This window comes from Botrytis deweyae, assembly GCF_014898535.1.
Source record: "Botrytis deweyae strain B1 chromosome Unknown BDEW_001, whole genome shotgun sequence".
Taxonomy (NCBI): domain Eukaryota; kingdom Fungi; phylum Ascomycota; class Leotiomycetes; order Helotiales; family Sclerotiniaceae; genus Botrytis; species Botrytis deweyae.
Genome location: NW_024066208.1, coordinates 1,654,850 through 1,682,071, shown reverse-complemented (window position 1 = coordinate 1,682,071; position 27,222 = coordinate 1,654,850). Strand labels below are relative to the sequence as shown.

The window sequence follows — 27,222 nt, the reverse complement described above, 5'->3', positions numbered from 1 at the left end:
TGGTGTTAGATAGCAGATAGTGATAGCTTGATATTGACAGGTGGTAGAAATGTTTACGGGGGACTGTAAGATGGCGAAATGACAAAATTGGGGGTTTGGTGGAGGATTTAAATATTTTTGGAATTTTAACGCAATAAAGTACATGAGATGAGAGATATAAATTTTCGACTCTACTTGCATTAAATAATCTTGAGATTCTCTACAAAATACACCAACTCTCCCTCCTCCCCAATCCCCCAATCCGACCACCGCGCCCCCCACACATCTCGGTCCCCGTAAAAAAAGCATCGGATCACCAAACATCAAAAATATCCGCACTCCTCACCTCCCAACCCACACATCCCAAGATGTTGCTTCAACGCCTACAGCCTCCATTGCGAGGCGCTATAACGTCCTTCTCGCGGACCGCGTCAGCATCGGCTGCGGAAACGCATCTTTGCGAAGCGCTCACGCATCTCTCGTTCAAGAAATCTTCTTCTCCACTTGCCCCTCTGATTGGCGTTCGTCATGCTTCGCACGCGGCGCAAGGAGCTGTCAATAAAGCGAAAGATGGACCGGGGAAGAGATTGGGTGCGAAGAAATCCGGTGGTATGTATTTCCCCTCATGTCATGTCCAACCCCATCCTCCCACTCCGTCCTAACACACCTCAGAACAATACGTAATCCCCGGCAACATCATATTCCGCCAACGCGGCACCCACTGGTTCCCCGGCGACAACTGCGCTATGGGTCGCGATCATACCATTTATGCCACCCAGCCCGGTTATGTGAAATACTATAAAGATCCCGAGCGCCATCCCAAACGCCAATACATCGGCGTGGTATTCAAGCGCGAGCAGGTTCTCCCCTTACCGCGGAATACCATCCGCAGACGCAGATTAGGGATGGAGGTTGCGAAGATCGAGGAGCCGGAGGTGGAGCAGCCGGTGGCGGTGGAGGTTAGTGTGGAGGGGGCAGAGCAGCAGGGGAAGAAGGAGAAGAAGAAGAAGGAGAGGAAGGGAGAGGAGGGCAGAAATCTCCAGTTGCGACCGGGATATATGTATCGCGAGGCGAATTGGGAGATTGGAAGAGCGGCGGAGAGAGCAAAGGTTAAGGTGAGGTTGTATAAACCGGGAGATCGATGGACGGCGTGGAGGAAGGCAAATGCGAGGAAGGCGAAGAATGCGGAGAAGAGGGGCTTGTCGAGTAGGAAGAAGAAATAGATGAGAGATGAGAATGAAAATTCAGAGGTGGAGGAATGGGAAAGAAGGCGTGTATGATTATCGATTCATCTGGTCTTGGTATGGGAACTTGAATGAAAGGGCCTGGATCAGGGCGGCCCCAGTTGCAATATTGAGGAAATCCAGAAGAAATGGATGTGTAACTAGGTTGATCTTCTAACATAAAATTTTACCGCAAATCGGCTTGTGGTAGTGAACAAGATCAATGAGCTCAATGGTACAAATACCTCGTACAAGACGTTCTATTTGCCTTTGACGTTTCTACAATCTCTGAGTAGAGCCGTCACGTTAAACATTCAGCAGTCAACTGGGGAACCTGGCGTTCACGTGAATTTCAGTGCTCGTAAGAGATATGCATAGGACTTTGGAAAGGCGTTCCATATACTCACAATAGCCACTCACACACTCCAATATATGATATATTTTTAAATTTTAGAACGCATGCACTACTAGAACTACAAGCACCTGTGATACAAGATGCATAAACATATTTGGCGACGACTAATCCCCCAAATTACTTCTACATGCTCCCAATGTGCAAAAACGCCTCTTGAAATGCGATTCTTTTATACAATAATTCCGACCGAGAAACCCGACCTACCGACCTACCGACCATCCGACCATTCCATCCAGCCTAAGCCTACCATTTATTACCGCCGAAAATCCAACCCAAATTATTCGTTATAAAAAATTCGTCCATTACAACCGCAAGGCGCCATAAAATGCATACATTTCGTCTCATGTCGATTCCCGTTTTTCGTCCTTCCCAATCTTTTAATTGATCGTCGCTTTCGTTTCATCTCGAAATTGAGAGTATATAGGTAGTATTAGACGCAAGTCCATTCAGCAAAAACGCACCATCTAGCACTTCGATCGGCTAAAACTAGTCCTCTCCATACACCCCTTTCCCCACATTTAATTATCGTCTCCCAAGTTCCCCCATCTCCACCCTCTAAATTGACACCCCCATTCCTCTCTTCCTTTCGCATTAATCTCAAGATTTTTCCACCTGGCGCTTGAATTGCCAATTTGGCTGGCTTTTTACCGGTTCCTGAACCAGAAGCCGAGGAACTTGTTATAGACATGGCCGAGTTTGGTCGTATAAATGGAATAGGCGAGGATCTCCCAGGATCTGGAGATCCCGTGGATAGCGAGGAAGGATGCTGACGCACAGCGAATACGAAGGTATTATTGATGGCTAACCGCTGGCATTGTGGCTGAGCGACATAAAGGTCATGACGTTGTGCATGAGGTGTTGGATGTCGGATCAGAAACTCGTATGGAGGATTGTCACCAGAGTGAATAATAGGCAATGCGACCGCTAACGGATGTGGGATATCCTTGATACTATGCATGAGACCACGTTTCCCAGCATAAATTTTAAGAATACCTGACCCTTCATCACCAGGCAGTAGACCCTTGATCGTATATCTCTTTTGACTGCCTACCCATTCGGCTTGTGCCAAAGCAGGCTTCGTAATAATCTCGCCAGTCTCGAATAGATCACCATCAGCATCCCGCTCAAAGGCACGTGCTTCAACCTCCGCCACACACTCAACATCAGGCGGTACAGAAATTTTGATGTGAACAAGCTCTAGATCCTCAATACGTATGAGACTTGTATCATAATCCACCATTTCCATCTCATTGGTGAAAAATGCGGGGCAAGCACATGGTAGAGCTAGCAGAATTTCATGTGCCATGGGAGGACAGAGATGTTGGTCAACATGCTGCTCAGGTATGTGAGTCCAGCAGATTTCGATTGGCCGAGTCAGAAACCACCAGGGTTCCGCATATTGGCTACTGGCACTGGTATATTGGCTTCGTCGAGGATGAGAAGGACTTGCTAAAGAGCAATCCATTATTCGCCATTCTCCATCAATTACGACTGCGTTCCAGAAATGATTAGGTCGAGGCATTGGGCCCATATCTGGTACTTCACCAGGCGATTTGAGATATCCTCTGATAACCTCTGCATGTATCCCAATAGCTTTACACATATCCATAACTAGAAATGCGACTTCTTCCGAAGAACCATGTTTGGTCTGAATCACCCTTCTTGAATCAGCAGTATCGTTATCGAAGCCCTCTTCCCATGTGATCTTTTCGCTAACCCATGTGAATATTGCTCTTAAGCGCTGGATATCGCTTCTATATGGCCGACACACATAGCCTGTGGCTAGGCTCATAGGGTTAGACATGGGCGGAAGACTATTGATGAATCTTGTGTTCTTGTCAACCAGGCTGAGGTTTACTGCTTGAAAATTGGTTGGCTCAACAACTGGTTTACCATTAACTCCTTCGTCACCATCGCACCCCTCGAGAAGCTCTTCCACAGGACTTATAGCGGGATAATCCATCATCTGGCATCTCTCCTTTCTTTCAACTCGCTCAATCTTACTCAAAGAATTCGATCTGTTAATGTCTCGTCGCACCTGAACCCAATCGACTCCCACGGTACTACCTCCAGGTCCAACTTCATTAGAGGTATTAGAGTTCGGTGTGTTCCCAAACCCACCACCTCCCATTGACGTAGTTCCCGCTGGAAATGAACTATGTGCCTGAACTCGCGGCCTGGAAGATTCACCAACAGCGATACTGCTCCTAGCGCTCGCAGCACCTGTTTTAGCGGACTCGACCATTCTTTTGAAGAACCCGCTTTTCTTGGATTTGGGTGTCATGAGACCACCAAGAGCAGCATTGCCATCTGCTGCAGAACCTGGCCAGCCAGTTGGTGACTGCATACGAGAAGGATCCGAAGCATGACTACTGTGATATGAAATGCCGGTCATTGGCGTCTGAGATCGGCCAGTAGTGAAATCAGGTTGACTGTTGTTCATCCCTAGATAGTTATCCTTTCGTGAACCGAGCGCACTCTGAGCTCGACCGTACAGCAATTCCCGCTTTCTGGCTAAGCTTCCGGCACTAGTTGAAGAGATACCACCGGCAGAAGGTCCACTCATGAGGCTTTTATCAGTCATTTGAGTACTCGAGCTTCCATTGGTAGTGGTGCTGCGAGTACCAGAGGAAGAGCTTGTTGAATCTGTCTTGTCTGTTCTTGTGGTGAAAGTCCTCCCTAGCATAGATTTACCAACTTCATATGCAGATTTCCGGTGGCGAAGCTTGCTTGACTGTGTATTTATACTCATAGACGATTTTGGTCGGCTCTCATAAGCATATGAACTCGATTTAGGAGGGACTGCTGGTCGGACATCATCATTTGGGGAACGAGGCGTCGAGGAATACATTTTACTTAATCTATTCTCCATTCTTTGAACGTAATTGCTAAGTTGTGGTGGGGGAGTATTTGTAGGTTGGTAAGGTTGCATGTTATTGGCGTAATTATCAGCACTTGTTGAATTATGTTCTTCAGGAATTGCAATAGCTGTATTAGATCTAGGTGCACGTTTTGATGATATGTACGTCTGATCAAATGCCTCAGGAGACCATGGGTCGATTGGTGCTTCCGGGATTTCTGACTCTCGAGCTACTCCCATATCTGCCAAAGATAGCATTACATCATCCATTGCACTTCGCAAAGGGGAGGGAGTGCGTCCTGTGCCCGCCGGCGATGGTGGACATGGTGATACTGCCAATGGTATATTATAGGTATTCGAATTGTTTTCGTATGTATCTCTAGATGCTTGGGGAGCATAAGTGCTGCGATGAGGCGGTGGAGGTGGTGGTGGAGATGAGGTACCTCCTCTGTCAAATTGAGGCGCAGGCGATGGACCTCGAGAATAACTTTGGTAACCAAACGAGGGAGCAGGAGAAGGAGCACGAGATCCATATTGGTTGGGAATAGGCGAGGGCGCACGAGATGCGTAATGGTCAGGAGCGGGAGATGGCCCTCGAGATATGTAATGGCCAGGAGCGGGAGATGGCCCTCGAGATATATAATGGTTAGGAGCGGGAGATGGCCCTCGAGATGTGTAGTGATTTGGCACAGGAGATGGTACCCGAGGGTTGTAATAGTTGGGCGCAGGCGACGGTATACGAGCAGTATAATGGTTAGGCGCAGGCGAAGGTACACGAGATGTATAGTGGTTTGGCGCAGGAGAGGGAGCGCGGGATGTATAATGGCTTGGGCCTGGAGAGGGTGCGCGAGATACATGGCTTGGAATCTGAGAAAATGGTGCTGGCGAGCGCATCCGCGACTGATATAGAGGAGGCTGGGGTTGAGGAGAAGGCGCCCTTGCCCCATCATGTCCACCCCTGGCGGCTGGTGATGGTATTCGAGAATTCAAAGTCGCAAGACGTTCCTTTTCCCTAGCTTCCGCCCTCTTTAATGCCCCCATATCTGGCGCAGCATAAGCTTGGAATGGTTTTCGCATCGATTTTGTCTTGGGCTTCGTCGGAGCTGTTGGGTTTTTGAAGGGGTTTGGACTGGGACTTCGATCCGGCATTGGACTCGATGTTCTACTCGTTGGTCGGAAACTCTCATCCAGCACTTGTACGAAATTCGAAGGAAACAATCCCATGACTCTCTTGTCCCTCCGCAATCGACCCATCCACCATGATCCATCTCCTGCGTTCAAGCATTCTATCAAATCCCCCTCAATAAAGCCCAAGTCGCGTTTTGACTGCGCAATGGTATGGTTAGAGCTTTCGACTGTAGAAAATCGCAATGTACATTGCACTTACCTCTCCGCTGAAGGAATATATAGCTCGGCACCAGCATGGAAAGCGAGTAGGCAAAGTACCCGGGGCTGGCGTCATGGTTGAGGTGTTGCGACTTCTATCGGTGAATCATTGGGGTTGGAATATTCCCAAAGTCCGAGATCAATGCATCTGAGAATAAATGGCAAGATTTTGTGAAATGGCAAAAGTAACCAAATGTTCGACTCGAGACAATTTAAAGGATCTTGAATTTTTGCAAATCTGCCCAGTAATATGAATAGGAACATATAATAGCTTTGGTTTGTTGGCACCTCACCATTAGCCCGGCAACGCTGAAATGGCTGAGCTGGGTAAACAAAGAACCTTATCCGATTTCGTTAAGAGACATTGATCACGTTCGATCGTACTTTGTTTACATTTTAATAAAAGAAAAAAAAAAGGTCTCGGTCGTTTTTAATTTAATATCTATATCTATATCAATTTTGTTTTCCTTCTCATTTTCGTTTTCATTTGCATTTGCATTTGTATTTGCATTTCATCTTGGACGTCGATTGATTTTCTCGAAAGAAATCCATTTTGTTTGGGCAGGGTGCCGCCGATAAGTAGGAAACAACCAGCAGCGATAAAATATCACAATCACTCCCAAAATTATGTCAACAACGCAGTACCAAGTCCTCGAGGAACTGGGGAGTGGAAGTTTTGGCGTCGTCTACAAAGCCATTGAAAGAGCGACGGGAGAGATTTGCGCAATTAAATTGATTGATTTAGAGTCGAGTGAAGATGACATTCAGGAAATTCAACAAGAGATATCGGTCCTCAGCACCTGCGCCAGTCCATACGTTACTCAATACAAAGGAAGTTTTCTGCGAGGTCATAAATTATGGATTGTCATGGAGTTTCTGGGAGGAGGATCATGTTTGGATTTGGTATGATTATATTCACTCGGGAAACTAAATGCATTGCTAATTGGAAGCAGCTGAAACCTGCTCCATTTCACGAAGCCCACATTGCGATTGTTTGTCGAGAGATCCTATTAGGTCTCGAGTATCTCCATCAAGAGGGAAAGATACATAGAGATATAAAGGCAGCAAACATATTACTATCGACTGCTGGCAAGGTTAAGCTGGCAGATTTTGGAGTTGCAGCACAGCTCACGAATATTAAATCACAAAGAAATACTTTCGTCGGTACCCCATTCTGGATGGCGCCAGAGGTTATTCAACAAGCAGGATACGATTTCAAAGCAGACATTTGGTCCCTCGGAATCACCGCAATAGAGATGGTCAATGGAGAACCACCACATGCTTCGATACATCCAATGAAGGTTCTATTTCAGATACCTAAAGCACCGGCACCAAGATTAGAAGGTTCAAATTACAGCAAGGACTTTAAGGATTTTGTGGCACAATGTTTGGTTAAAGATTGTGATCGAAGACCTTCGGCAAAGGAATTATTGAAGCATAAATTCATACGCTCTGCAGGAAAAGTTGAGGCTTTGCAAGAGTTAGTGGAGAGAAGACAGGAGTGGGACGGGTCAAGGACTCGGCCATCACATCCTAAATTCTATGAGGAAACACTGTAAGTATCGAAGCTATCTGGGCTTGTTGTCATCAACTAACAAACTCCAGCAATACAATGACTCCAAAATATGAGCCTGATGGATGGGTCTTTGATACAGTCAAGGCTTCTACGATCACTGTAGCACCATCACGAAAGAATGGAAGCAAGAGAAGAAAGCTTTCTGCCATCCATGCAAATGGCCAGGGTAGTCAAGCTCCTCCTGAGGAGGCTTTCAAAAAATTAGATCTCAAAGATTCACCTTTAGAGTATTCTTCACCTCCGTCACTATCATCTGATAGAGGTACCGTCAGAAGACAACCACCAGCGATGCAGCACTCTTCACCAACCAGGCCACGGGGTAACAGTACACAGAGTCAAACTGGTACAACCAGACGACCTCCACTAGCACCAGACATGAGTTTTGGAAATACTGGTTCAACAGTCCGATTATTCCGCCGAGTATCAAATAACTCAACGTCATCATCTCGGCCAAGCAGTCCCGAAGATTCAGCCGAAATTCCATCTCGTCAGGGTGATGAAAACAGAGCACTTGTGCAAGTAGCAGAAGCGAATACAAAAGAAGCATACCTTGGCCGACGTGCATATGCAAAAGTCGTTGACCCAGTATTCCAAGAAATGCATGCACAAACAGGAGATCAAGCCAAAAGACAAGCACTGTCTCGCCTAGCCGATGCTTGGGCCGCCCTTGACGCTATTGATCCAGAGGGCGAATATCATCTCCTCAAGCTCTTGATAGACAAAGTAGAGCAAGAACCCAAAATCGCCTCACACATGTCTCCAAGCAGAGCTTTGGTCCTTCGAGACGGCACACCTCAAGGTTCTCCCCAAAAAGGCGCAAATGGAAAACTAGTACTAGCAACGAGTAACCCACACCTTAAAAGTCACCGTCGTCGACAGTCCAGCGCAATGCCCGAGGTAGATGCAAAGGAAAAATCAAATCTACCAGGTCAAATAGTGCCAGGAATGGAACATACAAAACAGCTTGCTGATGTACTATATGCGCGATGGGCAGAAGGCTTAGGAAAAAAGTTTCCGGTGGTTTAACGAGATATGTATAAATTGTAAAGTTATTATTGTATGTAGGGATAGATGGAATGGAGTTAAAAGAATTTGCAGCTTTGTATTAAGGAGGAGAATCAATAGGTAGATACCCAATTTGTACATTTTATCTGGATGATTCTTTTGTGGTCCAATGTGAGAGTGGTGCTCTTTGTTTTTGTAGTTTGCTGAGGGGTATCTGTGTATTCGATACCGAGCAAGGAACATATTTGTTTAATCATTCAATAGTTTGAGTGTTCAAAGTGGTGATAGGGACCTAAGTAACTGTTTGTTTGGGCGAATCTTTACAATTTCAAATGGATTATCCAGCACATCGGGAGCTCATGGGAAGTATGTAGCATTTCACGTGTAGAATGTCATGATGTTTAAGGATTAATATCTAGAACATGAACACCAAATAGAAATTAGACTATGATTTTCCCCCTAGATTTCCGCATCTTGTCTTGGTACATTGTCATGTATTTGTGGCACATAGTTCTTCAGTATTGGTCATGATGTACCTACATGTTGGTATATTTGGCACATGTGATGGATGCAAAACAGCCAATAATCACTGCGTCCCTACCTCTATCTTCTTGCGATATTGAAAATATTGAAATAGCTCACTGATTGTCACACAGTCACCAGCAAGATGCAAAGACAGAAGATTCTATTGGTCACAAGATTTGATTGGAGCCGAGAGAATGTGAAGTTATAATCAAATAAGAGACATTGAGGTTCAGTAGAAAAAACTGCATCAAATAATCCAGACTTTTGATAAGCGAAAACCAGCGTCCTGCCATTGTTGCCTCGCAACCTCCAACCCCCCTACCTAAAATAACCAATCTCGTTCAAATACTCCACATTCTTCTTGATCGCCTCCTCTATCTGCTTCTCAAACACAGTATCCAATTCCCTTGGTCTCTTACTCTTGCCCAAATTTCCCTCCTCAGTGATAAGATGAGCTACCGGCCAAAGCGGATGGGCTTCCGTCTTCTTCTCCATATCCTTCTGGATCAACTTCGCCCATCCACTTGAAGTAGTCGGGCGAAGTTCATGCCCCATAGTTTTATTGACAATATCCCAGAATCGTTGCATGTCGATTCCGCCAGTTATATCCAATGTATAATTTGAGTCACTGGGAGTATTGACCAAGGCATTGATAGTCGAATTTGCGACGAAATCCGCATGTGCAATAGTCAACCAATCATTTTTGTCTGGAATAGGATATGCGCCGACGTTTATTGCGCCAGCTACATATCTCCATAGGAAGTCAGTGGTATTGGCCACTCCTTCCCGGGTTGTACCAATGATCAGTCCCGGTTTGACGATAGAGACATGATTGCCTTGGGCAAAAGATGTGGCTCGTTGAGCAAAGTTTCTTACCAGGAGCTCTGAAACGAACTTCGTCTGGCTATAACCATCAAGTCCCTTCAATCTCATTGCGGTCGTATTATCATCCATCTCTCCTTCGAAATCACGACCTCCAGATACATAGACGAATCTCGGAGGCGACACAGCTCCTGTAATATTCTTCAGAATATCAAAGGTAGACGTGACATTGGCAGCTTTAAGAGTGTGATAATCCGCATTCCATTGCACTGAAGCTCCATTATGGATGATGGCATCGACTGTGCTTAGTTTTTGCCATTGCCCGAAACTCAAACCTAACATAGGTTTAGCTAAGTCTCCCGTCCATATTTCGAGTTTCGTTGCGAAAGTTTCATGCCACCATCTTGCGGATTTAGCTGCTGCTATGATCCGTTGTTTGCCATTCTCATTGGATGAAGCGCGTACATGCACAATAACCTTCTTGACGCCAGGTCTTTCAAGAAGTTCTCGAAGTATCTGAGTACCCAGAAATCCGCTGGCACCTGTCAAGAAAACAACTCCAAAGTAATGCTGCATTGAGGCTAGTTGTATGTCTAGATCGGTTATTTCTTGCATCAAATCAAGAGTAGGTGCTGAGTCTATGGGCTTCTCGCCTTTGAACTTGGTCGCAGACCGAATATGTTTTGAAACATCCGAAATTGCGGTCTGATAGTTGATGAGCTTGGGCATAGGTATAGTGATACCATACGATCGTTTAATGAAAGCTGCAAGGGACATCATCTTGATGGAGTCAATTCCAATAGAAGCAAGGTTAACATCACGACCTATGATATCGGAATTTAGGTGTGATGAAGGCTTCGTTGCAACAAGCTGTGCAATTTTATCGCTGATTTCAAATGCAATATGATCATCTGATGGTAACAAAGGTGCTTCGCTGCTCTTGGGATAACTCTCAGCTTTTTGGATCACCGGAAGACTATTAAGCCACTTGGTGAGTCTAGGACGATCCAGCTTTCCGGACGTGTGAAGTGGTATGGTCTTCATTGCGACCCAAGAAGAAGGAATCATGTAACTTGGCAGGTGATCTAACAGGTGATTTGCAATTCGGGACCATTTGAATCCGGAAGCTTCAAGTTCCAAGTGAGAAACTACCGCAATGCCACTGGCTATCTCCGAGTCTGTTGAGGTTTCGAGCTCGATTACAGCCGTAAGTTGATCAACATATGGCCCAGAAGTAGGCAATACAACCATGGCTTTTCTAACTTGTGGATGACTGAGTATGTGATGCTCCACGTCAGCAATTTCTATGCGAAGTCCACGAAGTTTGATGCGAGTATCCTTCCGGCCGAGGTAATTGATTGTTCCATCAGAGTTGTATTGGGCAAGATCGCCAGTTTTGTAGAGACGTGTAGGACGGTGACTCGAGCTGAAATTACGAGCCCATTTGGGACTATCGATAAAAACGGCTCTAGTCTTCACCTCGTCGCCAAGATATCCTGAGGCCATGGCGGGTGATTCAATTAGCAGTTCACCAATTGCACCGATTGGTAGAAGACGGTTTGAATCTTCAGTATCAACAATCCAAGTGACTGCGCCTGCTCCACGCCCAATGTTTGTAGGAGATGTGCTGGGAGAGATATCTGCATTCACTACACTTGTTCTAGAAGACATTTAGGTCAGTATGATGCAGCGCTAACTTTAAAGGAGCTAAGACAGAGAAACTACGCCTCAAGCAAAAGGAAGGAAAGAATATGAATTGCAAGTTTCGATCCAGGATCTCGAAATTGGGTATACACTTACACGCAACATTCAGTAGTTCCGAAAGCATTAATCAAATGAACGCGATCTGCCCAGGTTTTGATAACATTAGCAGTGATAGGCTCTCCACCAAGAGTTATTCTCTTCAATGTAGGAACAGATTCAGGTGAGATCGAGCTTATATAAGAAGGTGTTAGGTCTGCCGTGTTAACATTCATTCTAGCTATTGCTCCCACGATATCTGAAGTCCGTTCTCCCTCTATTAGTGTACCGGTTAGTTTTTTTTCGATTAAAAGGCGATCAATAGTACTTACCAGATGGTATGCAAAGGCAGCCTCCCGTCATCAGGGTTGTTAAAATATCCTCGATAGAGGTGTCGAAGCTGTAGGACGCAAACTGTAAAAATCGTGAAGTTGGTCCAAAGTGAAGCGCTTTACCATGATCTCTCGCGCCCGAGCAATATGCTTCATGGGTCACTACTGTACCTTTGGGAGTCCCAGTAGTACCTGAGGTGAAACAGATGTAGAGAGGGTCCACAGGGCTAACATTGCTTAAAATGTCTGTTAGTTCTGGTAACAGTTCGATCTCGCTTTCCTCCACCACAATTGTTTTACCGCAGGGAAACAAATCTAAGCAGGACTGCCGAACGTCGTTTGAACAAAGAATTACTTGAGCGTTGACTTGCTCAATAAGTGAAAGAAGACGCGACCGAGGATGATAAGGGTCGCAGGGTACAAATGCAGCTCCAGACTTGATAGTTGCCAGTGTAGCTACGATGGCCCATTTTGATTTCGTGAAGAATAGAGGCACTTTGCTTCCTGGCCCTATTCCATACTTCATCAATTGAGACGCTAGACGAGATGATAGACTATCTAGCTCAGCGCGAGTCAAATCGCCATCCCAAGAGGCAATTGCTGGGGCATGAGGATCGTGCTTTGTCATGATATCGATAACTTCATGTACGCAAGACTTCATTACCTCTGGTAATGTAGAATTCCATTCCCAAACATGCTCTAGATCAACTTCACTGATAGAGTTGATATCTTGGACAGATTTTCTTGCGTCTTCATGGCATAATTGCTGAAGGATGTGCTGAAACTGGGAGAGCATCCTCTCCATTTGTCGACTGTCTATAATTTCCGAGTCAAAGATTGCCTTGGCCTTCATTCCCTCCTCAGTAAGATGGCATTCTAGAGTTAAAGCATTTGTATCCCATACAGTTGCTTCCACAAGATCCATTCGACGTCGTCCCATAAATGAGTCGTCGATGGCTGAATTTTCTCTAGGTTGTATGACCAAGATATTCTGGAACTGGCATGCCTTGTTCAGTCCTTCGCCTAATCGTTGAATATTGGATAGACCAATCTGTTCAAAGGGCATCATCTGGATCATTTTAGCCTGAACCTTCTTCAGTAGACTAAGAGCTGTGCCCTGAGGATCCAATGTGATCCTAACCTATAAATTGGAAAGTCAGTACATGGCCGCAAAAAATCACAAGATGCCCACTCTACTCCCAGGAATTTGGTGACAAGACTTCATCTTGAAAGGCAATCTTCTCAGGCACTCTCTTCGATAGAAATTGTGGAAAGAAATAGAATACATGAATTTCAGGTGACATAAACAGCCGACAAATTGATAAAGCGACACATTCAACCACATCCACATCCTATTTCGTCAAAGACCAAAAATGTGAAAGATTTACTCACCGGAACGGTAGCTAATGTAGGTCCAACTACTCGAGTTAGATCGGCTGATGAACCAGTACGGCCTGTCAAGACCTCTCCGAAGATGATATCGTTAGAATTGGAGTAGTTACTTATGGCAATTGCCCAAGCTGTTCGGATAATATTCGAAATTCGGTAGTCGGAATTAGCCTCTCGAACTAACTTGATATCTTTAATGGCTGTTGCACCAGGCTGAGGTTGGTAGCCAGAATTGATGCTTGGAAAATGTGAAATCTTTGCACCTTCACTCGCAAGCTCTGATATCCAAAAGTTTTCTGCTGCAAGACGATCTAAATCGACAATGGTCTTCATGAAACGATTGAACGGAATATTTTGGGGTTGAGGTAAGTTGGCATCATTCCTAGGAATGTGCGCGAGTCTTCCATACTCTTTTCCCACCTGTTGAAGCATCAAATTTATGCTCCAGGCGTCGTATACTGCATGATGTAGGGTAAGGACGAAATAATACTTGTGATCGGCTGATATTGTCTCTTCGACAATACAATAACGGCTAAGAGGACTCCCTAAGCCCATAGGCTGCGCTTTATCAGATTCCAAATATCCTTGGAGGTTATCTTGCACCTCCCATGTAACATCTTCTCTGATAACCATTTGCACCAGGCCTGCTGATTCGTGCTGGTTGATACGCGTTCGTAGAATTGGATTCGAACGTACAACTTCATTCCAAGCGTCACAGAACTTGTCAATATTAGAGTATATGTCCTTGGATAATTCAAAAACGTGTTGTGCAACATACGTGCCAGGATGGCTCATTGAGAGTGCCATGATAGATCCTTGAAAAGGAGTACATGGGTACAAGTCTTCAACATGCTCTGGGTTGAGACCACCATCAATGGTTGCTTTCAGCAGCTGAACGCGCCCTCCAATCATAGAAAATGCAGGGATATTGTCCTGTCCAACAACTGAAGAGGAATTGGCATCCACTAGTGTTTTGGCCAAATCTGATAGGATCGGACTTTGGAATATGTTTGCAACCGTCAAATTTATGCCATCTTCTCGTGCAGCTGCAACGAGCTTCATAGCAAGAATGGAATCTCCACCAAGACGTGTAAAACTATCGTTCCTGCCTATGCTACGTGTTGGAAGTTTTAAAATAACGGCCCATAGACGCTGCATTTGAAGCTCGTTGTTGGTCAAAGGAGCGGAGTGTGTAGCATCTTGACCAGAATAATATGCAAATTCTGAGGGCGTTAAGCTAGCTGCAAGAGTCTGTAGGGTTTGGCGATCACACTTCTGAGAGATAGTAAGTGGTATCGATGATATGGGTATGTATACTTTTGGTATCATGTATTGTGGCAGTACAAGACTCAAGCGGTCAAGAAGTGATCGGACGATTGACTCATCAAGACACTTCTTGAAAAGTGAGCTTTCTTCCTTTTCTCTACTATTACCACCATCTCTAAAACACAAGAAGGCTGCTAGGAATGGCGATCTGCCATCCACAGGGGTTGCTACCACTGTGGCAAGATCTATAACATTGTCTAGATTTTTGTGAAGATGACTTTCGATTTCACCCATCTCAATTCTTTGGCCGTTTAGCTTGACTTGTGCACCCTACAATATGTTTAGTATACGATCTCAGTCACTACTAGGTCACTGAATGGTATATTTTTCCCAGTTGTTTGTGGAGTTTCGGAGGACTTCAACTGGATAGGAAAGATCCTGAACAAGCTTGAACATGCTGGAATATTCCAGTTGTACCATGTTTCCGGGCTTCATAAATTGAGGTTGAAATGAACAACATGTCAAGGAATTTCAAGAAAAATAATTGAGACTCAAAATAGGGATATCACTTACCGCTTCTTTCCGAGAGATATATACGATTGATCCATCGGCATCCATTTTGACCAAGTCACCTGTCCTATACCACCTTTTCCATCGAGTAGATTCAGCAGGGATACAGGAAGGCGTAGGGACAAATGACGCCTCCGTCTTTTCGGGATTTTTGAAATACTCCCTCGCAAGTGTTCCACCAATCAATAATTCACCTGCAGCTCCCCGTTGAGCTAATTGGTCGTTCTCGTCAAGCACAATAAAGCTTCCGACGAAACCAGACCCCAGTCTAGCAGGGTTCACACCTTTCCCAGTGATTTCAGTAGCAGTGCACATGCCTGCAGCATTCCAGAGTTAGTAGCTGCAAACCAAGGAGAACTTCAGAGGAAAATAAGAAACAATTAGATTATAATGCATTGGCCAGATTACATAGGAGATTAATATAGAAACCCAACGTAGATATGAGTATGGCGAAGAAAAATATAATGGAACTTACAGCAACATTCCGTAGGTCCATACACTTGCAATAACCGCAACTTTCCGGACCATTGATCTAAATCCTCTTGGATCACTTTTTCTCCTCCTATAAGAAGAGTTTTTAGGGTTGGCACAGATTCTGGAAGGATCAATCTCCCAAAGGCAGGTGTCATGAATGCAGTATTAACTTGCATTCGGTTGATTGCTGATGTAATGTTGTTCATTTTCTCGTCGTCTGAAGGTATGCAAACAACGCCTCCAACACCCAAAGTAACAAGAATCTCGAAAACCATGCCATCAAAAGTATATGCCGATAACTGAAGAGTGCGACTATGAGGACTCATTTTGGAGATATTGGAGAGATGACGCATAGTAGCACAGCAAGTAGCATGCTCTATAACGCATCCCTTTGGTTCTCCAGTGCTGCCAGAAGTGAACATAATATAAACAGAATTGTTTGGCTGAACACTTGCATCCAGCACTCCTTCGGGCAAGGTTTCGAGCATCGATTTTCCCACAGCAAGTGTTTTGTCTGCGATACCCTCGAGCGAGGGGAGGAGACTTTCGGAGCACATGATCATCTTGCCACCTATTTGCTTCACCAGCTTTCTGATTCGCTCTTCAGGATGGTCGGGGCTCATAGGAACAAAAGTTCCTCCTGCTTTCATCACTGCCATCATGGCGACTACAGCCCACAAAGATTTTTGAAAGATCAGTGCAACCTTGATTTCGGGTCCAACACCAGCGAGCTGTAGAAGATATGCTAGACGATCACATATAGAATGTAATTGGGAATGCGTCAATTCTCCATCCCAAGATGTCACCGCTACATCGAATCCGCGGCTTTGCGAACTCTGCTGAATGACTTCGTGGACACACGAATGAACCTCTTCAGCTTCGGTTTCTTGAATTGCTAATTGTTTTTGTGGGGTTTCCATTGCCAGCCCTATATTACCAACCAGTGTGTTTGCATCGGACAAACGAGATATGATGTTGTCAAATTGTTGCAGCAGAATATTGACTTCTTGGTCAGATAAAACGTGAGAGTCGTAACTGGCCATTGCAGTGAAGCCATCTCCCATCAAATCACATTGCATCATGAGAGGATAAGCATTCAACTTTGCCCAGTGGTCACTAGTATTCTCTCTGGCGCCGAATATACTGTTGGGATCTCTCTCTAATCTGGGTTGAATAACGAGTAGATTCTGGAAGCTGCAAGCTTTTGTGCAGTCCGTTCCGAGCCTACGGATATTTTGTAGGCCAAGATGCTGATGGGGTTTCATGGCGACTCGAGAATCATGAACCGAAGCAAATAGATCTTCCGCAGATTTTTTGTCCTCAATGATTACTCGCATCGGTAATGAATTGAATGTTGGACCATTTACTCTTCTCATATCGAGACCTACAATCTTTGCATTTCGCCCTGCAAGCACGAGACCAAAAGTAGCTTCCGTCGCAGCGGTACGTCGTGCTACTAGGATTCCCCATGCAGCTTGTATAATTGTAGAGGTCGTTGCACCAGCTAATAGGTTTTCCTTCACGGAAATAAATCTTTCCGAGTAGCCATTCGCACGCGATTGATGTTGCGATGGGACAACTGGAAATTGTGCCCCCGAAATATTTGCTAGATGATTACTCCAGAACATTTCACTCGCTTTCTGTGATTGCTTCTCAAGTCTCATTTGGTGGGCAATGAAACACTTGAATTCCACCAACGGTTGAAAACTCTCTCCTCTGTATGATTCTTCGACTTGTCGAAGTACCAAGCGCATGCTCCATCCATCAAGAACGGCATGATGAAAAGTCCAAACAAAATATAATGAATCAGATGAGTGGCTTTGAATGAGACCGTATCTCAATAGGAGCTTTCCAAATGAAGGGAAGATAATTCTGTCGTTGCTCAAGTAGCTTTCGAGGTCGATCTCTTCGGACCAGAGGATGGGTTCTGGCGCCAAAACTACTTGAAGTAGGCCTAAAGTCCGCGTTTGAACGAAGCTAGTTCGAAGTGTCGAATTTGAATCGACTGTGCTCTGCCAAGCAGCTTTGAACTTATTCAAATCAATGCCTCTGGGGAGCTTGCATATTATTTGAGGAGTAAAACTGCCGGACTCCTTCATTGATAATGCCAGCAGCCCTTCTTGAAGAGCCGTGCAAGGGTAGACATCGATGAATGTTGCATCTGATGGCATTTGTCTTCGAATTTCATCATGGCTCTGCGTAGGATCTAGAAGAGAGAATGGCTTGACAGAACCTTCCCCTTGGCTGAGGTAATTATCCGTGTCCGTGGTTTGGGCTGGACGAAGCTCACTGTGGAGGATGCCTGAAAGATAGTGTTTAGATGCAAGATCCAAATCCATCGCAGAGTATGATTTCTCAACGCGGTCTCCCTTGACCTGGCGTTGGTCCCTCTGAATGAGGTCGGGAGAGAAGTGCTTAGCTGTTATTGTCATAATAAATTCTAAGCAATCCAAGTTTATCAGTGCACGCGAAAAGATCTCAGGGGTCAAAAAACTTACCTAAAGCAAATAACGGAGAGGAAGCGTTTTTGACTTTCAGAGACTGTAATCTTCGAATTGAGCTTCAATCAATGTTGAATGCAGACGAATCTCTTCACAATTTATCCTTCAACATCACTCGATTTTCAAGTGTAAGACATGGGCTATGAATCATTTACCCGAGCCTCCATCCCCCTACCTTTTCTCAGCCATCATAGCTTTCGAAGCTGATCTCCATAGATCAACGGGTTATAGACTGCAACCCCAGCCTGCGGGCTTGGAGAGTATCACTTCCGATTTTACACGCGCCCTGGCTTTGAGGGTAGATTGCCCTGGATAGCCTCAGAACATAGTGTTACTTCTACATGACGTGCTCCAATCATTCAATGTTAAGATTTGACTACACAGACCCAACTCTCGATGTAGTCATAGCCCGGCGCGGAAGGGATTCTTTCGCGAAGCTCTTTCAGCTCATTCGTATCATCTCCAGTAACTCCAATCCGTTAACCTTGATTCCATCTGCATTGTAAAATTCCTTCCTGGTAGCTGCATAGCGTACTGAGCCGGCATCCATTATATCATATGGGAAAGGGGCTGAAAGATCAAGTCAAAACATCTAGGATCGTACATAACTGAACACCCACATGACTCGTTGACTTTCCTCTTTCTTCTGGCGCATATGGCACAATCTAGTGCAGTCATTTCCGTATGGGGCAGTAATGAAGCCACATTGAGACCATGGATCAAATTTCTCTGATGTCAATATATCTTGTAGCGAGTGTATGTCACTATATAAAAATTTGGATGAGGAAGAGCGTACGTTTTAAGTGGCTTGCGTAACCAGGAGGGTTCTCCGCAAGATGCAATGAGATCTAAGACAAGGGCGGAACGTTCCACGTCCTTGCGCTTATTTAAATAGCTCCATTGGTTGTCTCGGCACCATCAAGCTAGGCCATTTACGGGCTGAAAATATGTAGAATATGAACTGAATTATGAGAGTTCTGAAACCCAATCACCGTATAACCTTGGGGTTGATCAGACCTTTCCTAAATGAAATGAAAAATGAACGTTTTATTCTCCTCGTTAAATGGTGAAAACATTGCTTTGAAACAATTGTATTAAACAACATCATGATATGCGATGAACAGATTCCAGAGCACTTACGTTGAGTGTCATCATGATGTTGTCAAAAACTGTCTAATAAGTTATAACACCTCAAAAACAGAAATTTCAAATCGCAACAAAACCAATGAAATTGCCTAGTGTAATTTGCCCATGTACAGATCACTATTGATCGTCGAGTTTCCCGTCTGCTTGGCTAAAGTTCCAGAAACATTGACGCGCATAAAACATTGTGAGACAAACATAATCCTGCAGACGATCAACTTCAAGGAAGCTCGGATCATTCGGGCGCGAATTTACGTAACTGTATCCTCTTACTTACGCTTGTTTTGACTCTGGAGAAATAGAGCATCGCATCTTGCGTGTATATCGAAACCCTCTACAATGAAATAAAAAACAATTGTCAACAAAAGAAACCAGACTACCATGTAGAGGTTGTTTTTTTTCTCGATCTGCAACTCTAGACCCTAGCAATTGATCATGCGGTTTAATCAATTTGAATCGCGATGTATAATAATTATCGCGAAAGATCGGAACATGTTTGCAGCGAATTGAGGCAGACTAATAATGCAATGCGACAAAATGCAGTCAAAAACAGCCTTGGTCGTACGAAGATTCTGTACGGTGCGGGGAACCTAAAGCCTTGCACTGAGCTAGGGTGGCATTGCCACCTGCATTGTGCAACAGAAGGAGAAAACCTCATGCCAAGCCACCTGAAGTATGACGGCTGAAAACTATTGCCCCTTTTTACCTCCATGCGCTTCGTATGTATGCAAGTCTTAAAGGGGTAAATCGCGCGATCAGCACAATTCGGTAAAAAGCTCCTCTCCTATTTTAGTTCTGGAAGTTCTCCCATCATACATTATTGTATAATTCGCACGACTGAGAGCTCGAAAAGGTCCCAAGAGCCAGGGTTCTTTTATTTCAATTTCAATTATGTGGCCGTTCAAAACGCAAACTTCTGAAATGCAGGGGGAGCGTAGAGAACCAAGGTTTCTGGACTTCCGCTCATCCAAATGGTTCATTGTTAGCACAATCTGTGTTGCATCATTCAGTGTATGTGGGCTTCAAGTTCGCGAGCATCTGAAGAAAACGAGTGCTGACATCCAGGTCATAGGACTCTTTCATCTATGGAGTCGTTATTCCTGTTCTTCCAAACGAACTGGAAAGTCGAATTGGAATTGCAGATGAGGACCGTATGAATAGAATTCCACGTTTCAAAAATAGTTTTGGAGTCGGCAAGCTAATTTCTCCCAGTCGAATTCTGGAATTCTATGCTTTTAACAGCATTTGGCCTTGCCCAATTGATAGCGAGTCCACTCTTTGGCTACTATGCTGATCAAAGTTCATCACGAAGAACACCTTTACTCATGGGATTCTTCTCTAATGCAGCTGCCACGGCCGTCTTATATTTTGCACAGAATGTTTGGATACTGGCTCTCAGCCGTTTTCTTCAGGGACTCTCGGCAGCTGTAGTATATACAGTAGGATTTGCTCTGCTTGCAGATACAGTTGGCTCAAAGGATATTGGACAATGGATGGGATACGTCATTTCGAGTCTCAACATTGGAATGCTGATCTCCCCAACCATAGGCGGCATAATGTATGCGGGACTTGGTTATGGATCATTATTCATCGTAATGTTTATCCTTATTGCGATCGATATCGTTATGCGTTTGTTCATGATCGAGAAAAAAGTTGCCGCGAGGTTGAAAATAGATAAAACTATAGGTGAAACACAGACGTACGGGACTTTTCAGCAAAGTGTTGACAATGCCGTTTTCGAACAACAAAATTCGTCTACGCCTTCCACTAGCGACATAGCCTCCGAGCCACTGCTTGGGAACAACCAAAATCAACCTCCGCCAGCAGACAACAAGAAGCATCCAATAGCCTTAGTAACTCTGTTAAAATCCCCACGCATATGGGCTGATTTGTACGGTGTTTGGGTGACTGTATTTCTGCTCGCAAGTTTCGATGCAGCTCTCCCAATATTTGTGGAACGAAAGTTCAATTGGGACTCAACCGGTGCTGGCTTAATCTTCTTGACTATAACATTTCCCATATTTCTAGCCCCGATAGCTGGTAAACTCTCTGATGTCTGGCCTTCTCGATGGCTCACTGCATTATACTTTATCATATCTGCTGTCTTCACAGTCTTACTCGTCTTGATACAAAGGAATAGCACTGATCAGATTGCTGGACTTGCTATCCTTCTTACACTTTATGGTAATCTTGTTCCACTCCAGTTGTATGATCGTTGCTTTTAGTGGTTACTGATATGAATCACAGGCGTCGCCAGAGTCTTCGGTTCATCACCATTAGGTGCTGACTTGAGTCGAGCGGTAGCAAGTATGGAGAAGGAGACGCCCGGCATTTTCGGTAAGACGGGAGCTAGCGGTCAAGTTTTCTCCTTATATACCAGCGCTAGTGCAGCGGGAGTTCTTGCCGGTCCTGCTTGGACGAGTTACGCTTTTGGAGAAAGAAGCTGGATATTTTTCGTTTCCAGTCTTGGAATCTTGACTGCAACTGTTGCAATACCAGTGGTGAGTAGAACAATTGAATCAATGAATTATCAATAGTACTAATAGCATCTAGATCCTATTCACAAAATCCAAAATATCGACAAAGAGAAGCGATGTAGAAGTGGCGGCTGCAGAGTAGATATAATATTCCCCGCCTAGAGGTAAGGTTACCAGATACTAGTGGAACCACCCGAAGGCCGAAGAACGCTAAGCTATTATCGTAGTAGGGTCAGTGATAAAAGCATCAGATAAGATAAGGCACACTTGCTCAAGCAAAGCAAAGTATCATGATGAATCCCATACTTGTTAGAATACACACGTACAGAAGTTTTGAATATTTGAAAATAGCAATCATTTCGACGAATAAATTTTTAAAATCTTCAATGACTCCAAGGTTGAAGCCAAATTTAGTTCAACAGTGACGAAATCAAAAGTCTATAGCAATAACTAGTCACGTGAACACGAGACTCCTAGCGACGCGAGATCCTTTTCGCGTTCCAGCCTTTCTTCCTTTTTCGCAATTTATTCTCGCGCTTTCCACCTTTCCCAATGCCTCCATGACCGACCTCCTAGATATCCTCCCCCAATTTCCCACACAAAAATATGTGCGACTCCTCCCTTCACTGGAGAAGAATCTCGTTACCGTCGCTGATCTGCTCACTCTCGATTGTGTTGAGATAGCCAAACGTGCGACTTTACCTCTCTTGGATGTTAAAAGATTGTGTGCAGATGTGCTGGAACACTTGAGAGGAGACCTTGGGATAGGTGAGGTGAACCCTGGAAATGAGGACGCTGCGGCAGACGAAAAGAATATAGACGGAAAGGGAGAGGCGAAGAAGTTAAGGAAGTCGGGAAAAGAAGTTGTGAATGAGTGGGAGGTTATAAGTACGTTGGATGATGATATGGATCGCGCATTAGGAGGTGGTATTCCAGCAGGCTATATTACGGAGGTTACAGGCGAGAGGTATATCTCATTTCCATTGCCATGATTTTCTACTATTCCTTGTCTGCCTCGTCTTCCAACTAACACAATTTCAGCGGCGCAGGCAAAACGCAATTCCTCCTAACCCTTCTTCTCTCCGCTCAACTTCCCGCACCCCATGGTCTCGCAGCTCCCACTCTTTACGTATCTACCGAATCATCCCTCCCCATAACTCGACTATCGCAACTCTTGCGCACTCACCCTCTTCTTGCTTCTCACTCATCTCCGCCTTCTCTCGACAGAGTTATCTCAATTTCAACACCTGATCTCGAATCCCAGGATCATATTCTTCGTTTCCAAGTCCCTGTTGCTATTAAACGTCATGGCATTCGATTGCTTATATTGGACAGTGTAGCCGCAAACTACAGAGCTGAATTTGAGAGACCTGGTGTGACAAAGGGAGGTGGAAATATGGCTCAGAGAAGTGCAGAATTAGTCAAGTTGGGGCAACTATTAAGGAACTTGGCAAGGGAACACGGAGTCGCTATTGTAGTCGCCAATCAAGTAGCCGATCGGTTCACAGGCGGAAGTGGAAGAGCAAGTCCAATGGCTTATGGTCAGAAGAGAGAAAGGGAAAGAGACATGCAAAGCAGTCCACTTGCGAAAAGGAGCTTAGGCGTAAACGGAGCTATGCCAGTACCATCAAGTTCAATGAATGCTCCCATGTCAAGTGTCCCCGGTAGTAGCATTGGCAATCGAGTGGGATCTCGAGATTATTCCATCATAACACCAGATCCTATGTCATTGGACCATCAACAACGCTGGTTCACAGGCTGGGGCGATGATCCACACCCTTCTTACACTTCGTCCAAAAACGTCAAGACACCCTCTCTTGGTCTAATCTGGACCACGCAAATAGCATGTCGAATAGCACTTATTAAAAAGCCCGTCTATGGACGAGCAAGAAATGAAATCATGGAGGAAGGAGAGAGAGGAGAACCAGTATTAAAAAGATGGAGACGATGGATGAAAATTGTTTTTGCGGGATGGGCAATGGAAAGTGGAGAGGGATTGAATGGAAGTGTGGAGTTTGAGATTAGGGGCGAGGGAATGTCTGCTGTTAAGCATGGAAAGGGAGTTGATGATGATGGGGAGGATGTTTTGTAGATACAGGCCCAGGTATCTAGGTATTGGTGCATCAGATTTCATTCTCATCTGATATGCGAAGTTGGTAGTCGGCAGTTGGTAGTTGGTAGTTGGTATATACTATGTATAGATACTATGTATTTTGATCAAATACACACAACTAAATAATTAATAGTATAATAACAAGTACACACACTTCTAAAATCAATATTTACAATTTTTACAAAACTGCCTACTACCTACCAAGTATCTATCTATCCTTAAACTCAACAACAACTCCCTCCTCATCCAAAACCCATAATAACTACCTACATCTTCATTCTCCCTCCTCTCTCCCCTCTCTACCCTCCTCCACACTTATTAACATCATCATCGTCCAAACCCCACTCCCTACCACATACCTTCCCACCTTCCCGAATCTCCATGCCAAGAACTCTACACCCTAGCAGCGATCACTATCACTATATTAAATCTCGATATTAAATCCCTATGATAAATTAAAATCCCCGAGCCATTCCAACCTCCTGGAGAAAATCCCGGATAGAAATTAAATTAAACTAGATTAAATTAAATTAAATTGGATTAAAAATAAAAATAAATGGGAAATGGGATATCTGGGGTATATTATAACCTTACTGTGCTATTTTATATACTATACTGTGTCGTGCTATGCTGTACTGTATGATAATAGTAAATAGCAAATAGTAAATAGCAAATAGCAAATAGCAAATACAAAACCCATACAAGAAGGAATACAAAGCACAACGTCTAAAATATCTCATGGAGATGAGTTTACAATTTCGTATACTAGGTATCTAGCTCGCCTAGGTAGGGAATGAAATGTATTGTATTGCGAATGGATTTCGATATTTGATTTGTTGATACGATATTATTATATTGATATATATGGTATTTCCACTAATCTGTCTAAAGATCTAGAAGATATCTATTACAGCCTTCAAGTTTCAATGATTCATCAACTAACCAACCAACTAATAATCATCACATCAAATAACTACCTAGGCTAGGTAATTAGAACATCACAATCGTGCACATCTACCATCCATTTTCACATTCAATCAAGAAAGCAACAGATTACTAGGTATCTAGAACGTATTCCATTCAAATATCATCGCCATCTAACCACAGCTCCAGTCTGGCACCTCAACTAATAAGTAACCTAAATGTAAAGTGTAAAGTAAAGTAAAGTATATACAACGAAGATCCGCGTATTTTTTCAGTCATTTTCAATCAGTGTATCTTGTATGTAACCGCCCTTACTTTTTCCTCCCCATGTATCCATATCCATATCCATATCCATTCCTACCATCCATCCATCCATCCATCCCAATACTCCATCCCCATAACCAATCAATCAATTCAAAACCTAAGCAGTCTTGAAAGTATTTCCCAAAGTGCTCAACGCGCTCGTGGACGACATCAAACCACCGGCCGCGGTATCAGCCATAAACCACGCATAGCGATCGACCATTGTGCTAGCATCCAACCAAGGAAGAACCTCCTTCATGAACGCATTTTGCTCATCAGTCGAACCCGAGGCTTGGAATTCCGTGATCCACAAGGGACGGTTGCCACCTGCCGTGTACGCATCCTGAACATACTGCTTGAAGTATGCGACGTTGGAGGCGGAATCGTACCAATGGATGCAGACGAAATCGATGGTGCAGTCGGAGCACGAAGACAAGAAAGATTTCAACCAGGTGAGTCCCATGGGCGAAGCACCGTTGGTGACGGCGGGTGCACCGAGCTTGGCCTTGCCGGCAAAAGGTTGCATGTAGGTCTTGTAACCGGCGGCGGCGTCGGATGCACCAATGTTGGCTTGGGTGCTGAGATCGGGTTCGTTGAAGGACATGAGATGTGTGGAGCCGGATGCGATGGCACTGGAGGCAGCGGCGGACCAAGCACCGGTGAAGGTACTCTTCAAGCCCCAGAGGAGAGGAACGAATTCAATACCAGAAGCGGAGAGACCATCGGGGGATGAACCCCAGTTGTAAGCCCAAGCGACTTTGGAAGAACCGGTGAATTGCTTGACATAATCTGCGGTGTTGTATGCAACACCACGCTTTCCACCAGAGGAAGAGCTTGAATAGCTGGATGGAGAAGCAGCTGCGGCAGCAGAGCTGGCTTTGGCAGAAGTAGCGAGAGTAGTTGCTGCTGCTTTGATAGATGTGGCAGCGGCTTTGGCACTGGTTTGAACCAAGACGGCAGCTGCAGCTGCTTCAGTGGAAGACTTAGCAACGGCTACTGAAGAAGATGAAGAAGCCTTAGCAGAGCTAGACTCTATAGCCACATGACTAGTTGTAGAACTGGTGGGAACAACCACGACACTTGTTACTGCTGCTGGAGCTGGAGTAGATGCTACCACGACAACAGAGGAAGCAGCAGCAGAGTGATGTTGAGTGTAAGTTCCTACAGCATGAGCATGACCAGTTGCGTACGAACCATCGAGTTCTCTGGTGACGGTAACTTCTTCTGTAACGACATGGATTTCGGTTTCGTAGATGGGAGCAGCGAATGTTTCTTTGACCAGCAAAGAGGAAGCCAAAATGGCGAGGGATTTGAATTCAAAAGAACGCATGATGTTTTTTGGTGTTGTTTAAACGGGGTGTATTTCGATTTATGTTGTGTGTATGTATGTTCCTGGAAAGGTAGTTGACAGTGAAGAATGACTTGAACTGTTGTTGACTGATATTCAAATGACTGAATCGAAGAAAGAATGTGGTCTTGCTGAGCAAACAATCTCGATGAGTGTTTGATAGAAAAATTGAAGGAGTGTGATGATTCAATCAGTGAATGCAAGGAAGAACAAGATCGTCGACTTTATTTTCAATCCAGAGAGGGAGGGTTGTGAGAGCAAGACAGGAGAGGTGCGGGAGACTCAAAGTTAAGGAAGAACTTTTAAGGTTGCTTCTGGTGGTAGGGGTGAATTCGTATTCTTAAGATTTCGTCAATATCACGTCAAGTCGTAATGAATCAAATGAATGTATGGAAGGAGTAGGCAGTATTTTTAAATTCGAGGTTGAGAGGTTTGATGATGGAAATCCTGCGCTATCTTTCAAAGATACGAAATGATGAGATGTGCCAGACTGGACGTTGCAAATGAGAGGTAACGTGAGGCTGTGGAAAGGAAAGAAGAAGAAGAAGAAAAGCGAGGGAGGGAGTTGATCCTTATGTCTATATGTAGATTGCCAAGGGAATGGTGAATGGTGAATTGTAACCCTACATGACCCAAGTGAATTATTTTGACAACATCTTTTTGTCTTTCCTTTCTCTTTTCCGAACTAGTTATGTGAGATAAGAAAGCGGGAGGCGAGTTCGAAAACCTAGCCAGTAGTTAGCCGACGAATAGGAAGAAGGAGTACAGAAACATCGTGTGGGATTTTAAACGACAAGGGGGGTGGGAACGGGATGAGGAGCGATTTGTGCAAGGGTAAATGATGTTTCTGC

At 44.5% G+C, this 27,222-nt stretch overlaps 7 protein-coding genes across 7 annotated transcripts; 4 read left to right on the top strand and 3 right to left on the bottom strand.

Annotated features, from left to right (window-relative positions):
• Positions 1 to 347: 347 nt before the first annotated feature.
• Positions 348 to 1,202, top strand: EAE98_000492 (uncharacterized protein; the record flags this gene model as incomplete). The annotated part of the gene is made up of 2 exons (XM_038948110.1): positions 348 to 588; positions 652 to 1,202. The coding sequence occupies 2 exons, from the start codon at positions 348 to 350 to the stop codon at positions 1,200 to 1,202; spliced, it is 792 nt and encodes a 263-aa protein (XP_038815787.1).
• Positions 1,203 to 2,047: 845 nt separating this feature from the next.
• EAE98_000491 (uncharacterized protein) lies at positions 2,048 to 6,212 on the bottom strand (the record flags this gene model as incomplete). The annotated part of the gene is made up of 2 exons (XM_038948109.1): positions 5,865 to 6,212; positions 2,048 to 5,803 (listed from the first exon to the last, which is right to left on the bottom strand). The coding sequence occupies exons 1-2, from the start codon at positions 5,937 to 5,939 to the stop codon at positions 2,048 to 2,050; spliced, it is 3,831 nt and encodes a 1,276-aa protein (XP_038815786.1). The 5' UTR covers positions 5,940 to 6,212.
• Positions 6,213 to 6,283: 71 nt separating this feature from the next.
• Positions 6,284 to 8,640, top strand: EAE98_000490 (uncharacterized protein). The gene is made up of 3 exons (XM_038948108.1): positions 6,284 to 6,766; positions 6,817 to 7,418; positions 7,469 to 8,640. The coding sequence occupies exons 1-3, from the start codon at positions 6,491 to 6,493 to the stop codon at positions 8,463 to 8,465; spliced, it is 1,875 nt and encodes a 624-aa protein (XP_038815785.1). The 5' UTR covers positions 6,284 to 6,490; the 3' UTR covers positions 8,466 to 8,640.
• A 647-nt stretch (positions 8,641 to 9,287) lies between these two features.
• On the bottom strand, positions 9,288 to 17,994 carry EAE98_000489 (uncharacterized protein; the record flags this gene model as incomplete). The annotated part of the gene is made up of 6 exons (XM_038948107.1): positions 9,288 to 11,451; positions 11,592 to 11,808; positions 11,864 to 13,004; positions 13,256 to 14,848; positions 15,092 to 15,405; positions 15,564 to 17,994. The coding sequence occupies 6 exons, from the start codon at positions 17,992 to 17,994 to the stop codon at positions 9,288 to 9,290; spliced, it is 7,860 nt and encodes a 2,619-aa protein (XP_038815784.1).
• A 2,103-nt stretch (positions 17,995 to 20,097) lies between these two features.
• EAE98_000488 (uncharacterized protein) lies at positions 20,098 to 21,825 on the top strand (the record flags this gene model as incomplete). The annotated part of the gene is made up of 5 exons (XM_038948106.1): positions 20,098 to 20,217; positions 20,279 to 20,357; positions 20,419 to 21,390; positions 21,454 to 21,707; positions 21,760 to 21,825. 5 exons carry the CDS (start codon positions 20,098 to 20,100, stop codon positions 21,823 to 21,825), a joined length of 1,491 nt encoding a protein of 496 aa, XP_038815783.1.
• A 418-nt stretch (positions 21,826 to 22,243) lies between these two features.
• On the top strand, positions 22,244 to 23,775 carry EAE98_000487 (uncharacterized protein; the record flags this gene model as incomplete). Its single annotated transcript, XM_038948105.1, has 2 exons — positions 22,244 to 22,650; positions 22,725 to 23,775. 2 exons carry the CDS (start codon positions 22,244 to 22,246, stop codon positions 23,773 to 23,775), a joined length of 1,458 nt encoding a protein of 485 aa, XP_038815782.1.
• Positions 23,776 to 25,141: 1,366 nt separating this feature from the next.
• EAE98_000486 (uncharacterized protein) lies at positions 25,142 to 26,353 on the bottom strand (the record flags this gene model as incomplete). Its single annotated transcript, XM_038948104.1, has 1 exon — positions 25,142 to 26,353. The coding sequence occupies one exon, from the start codon at positions 26,351 to 26,353 to the stop codon at positions 25,142 to 25,144; it is 1,212 nt and encodes a 403-aa protein (XP_038815781.1).
• Between the last annotated feature and the right edge of the window lie 869 nt (positions 26,354 to 27,222).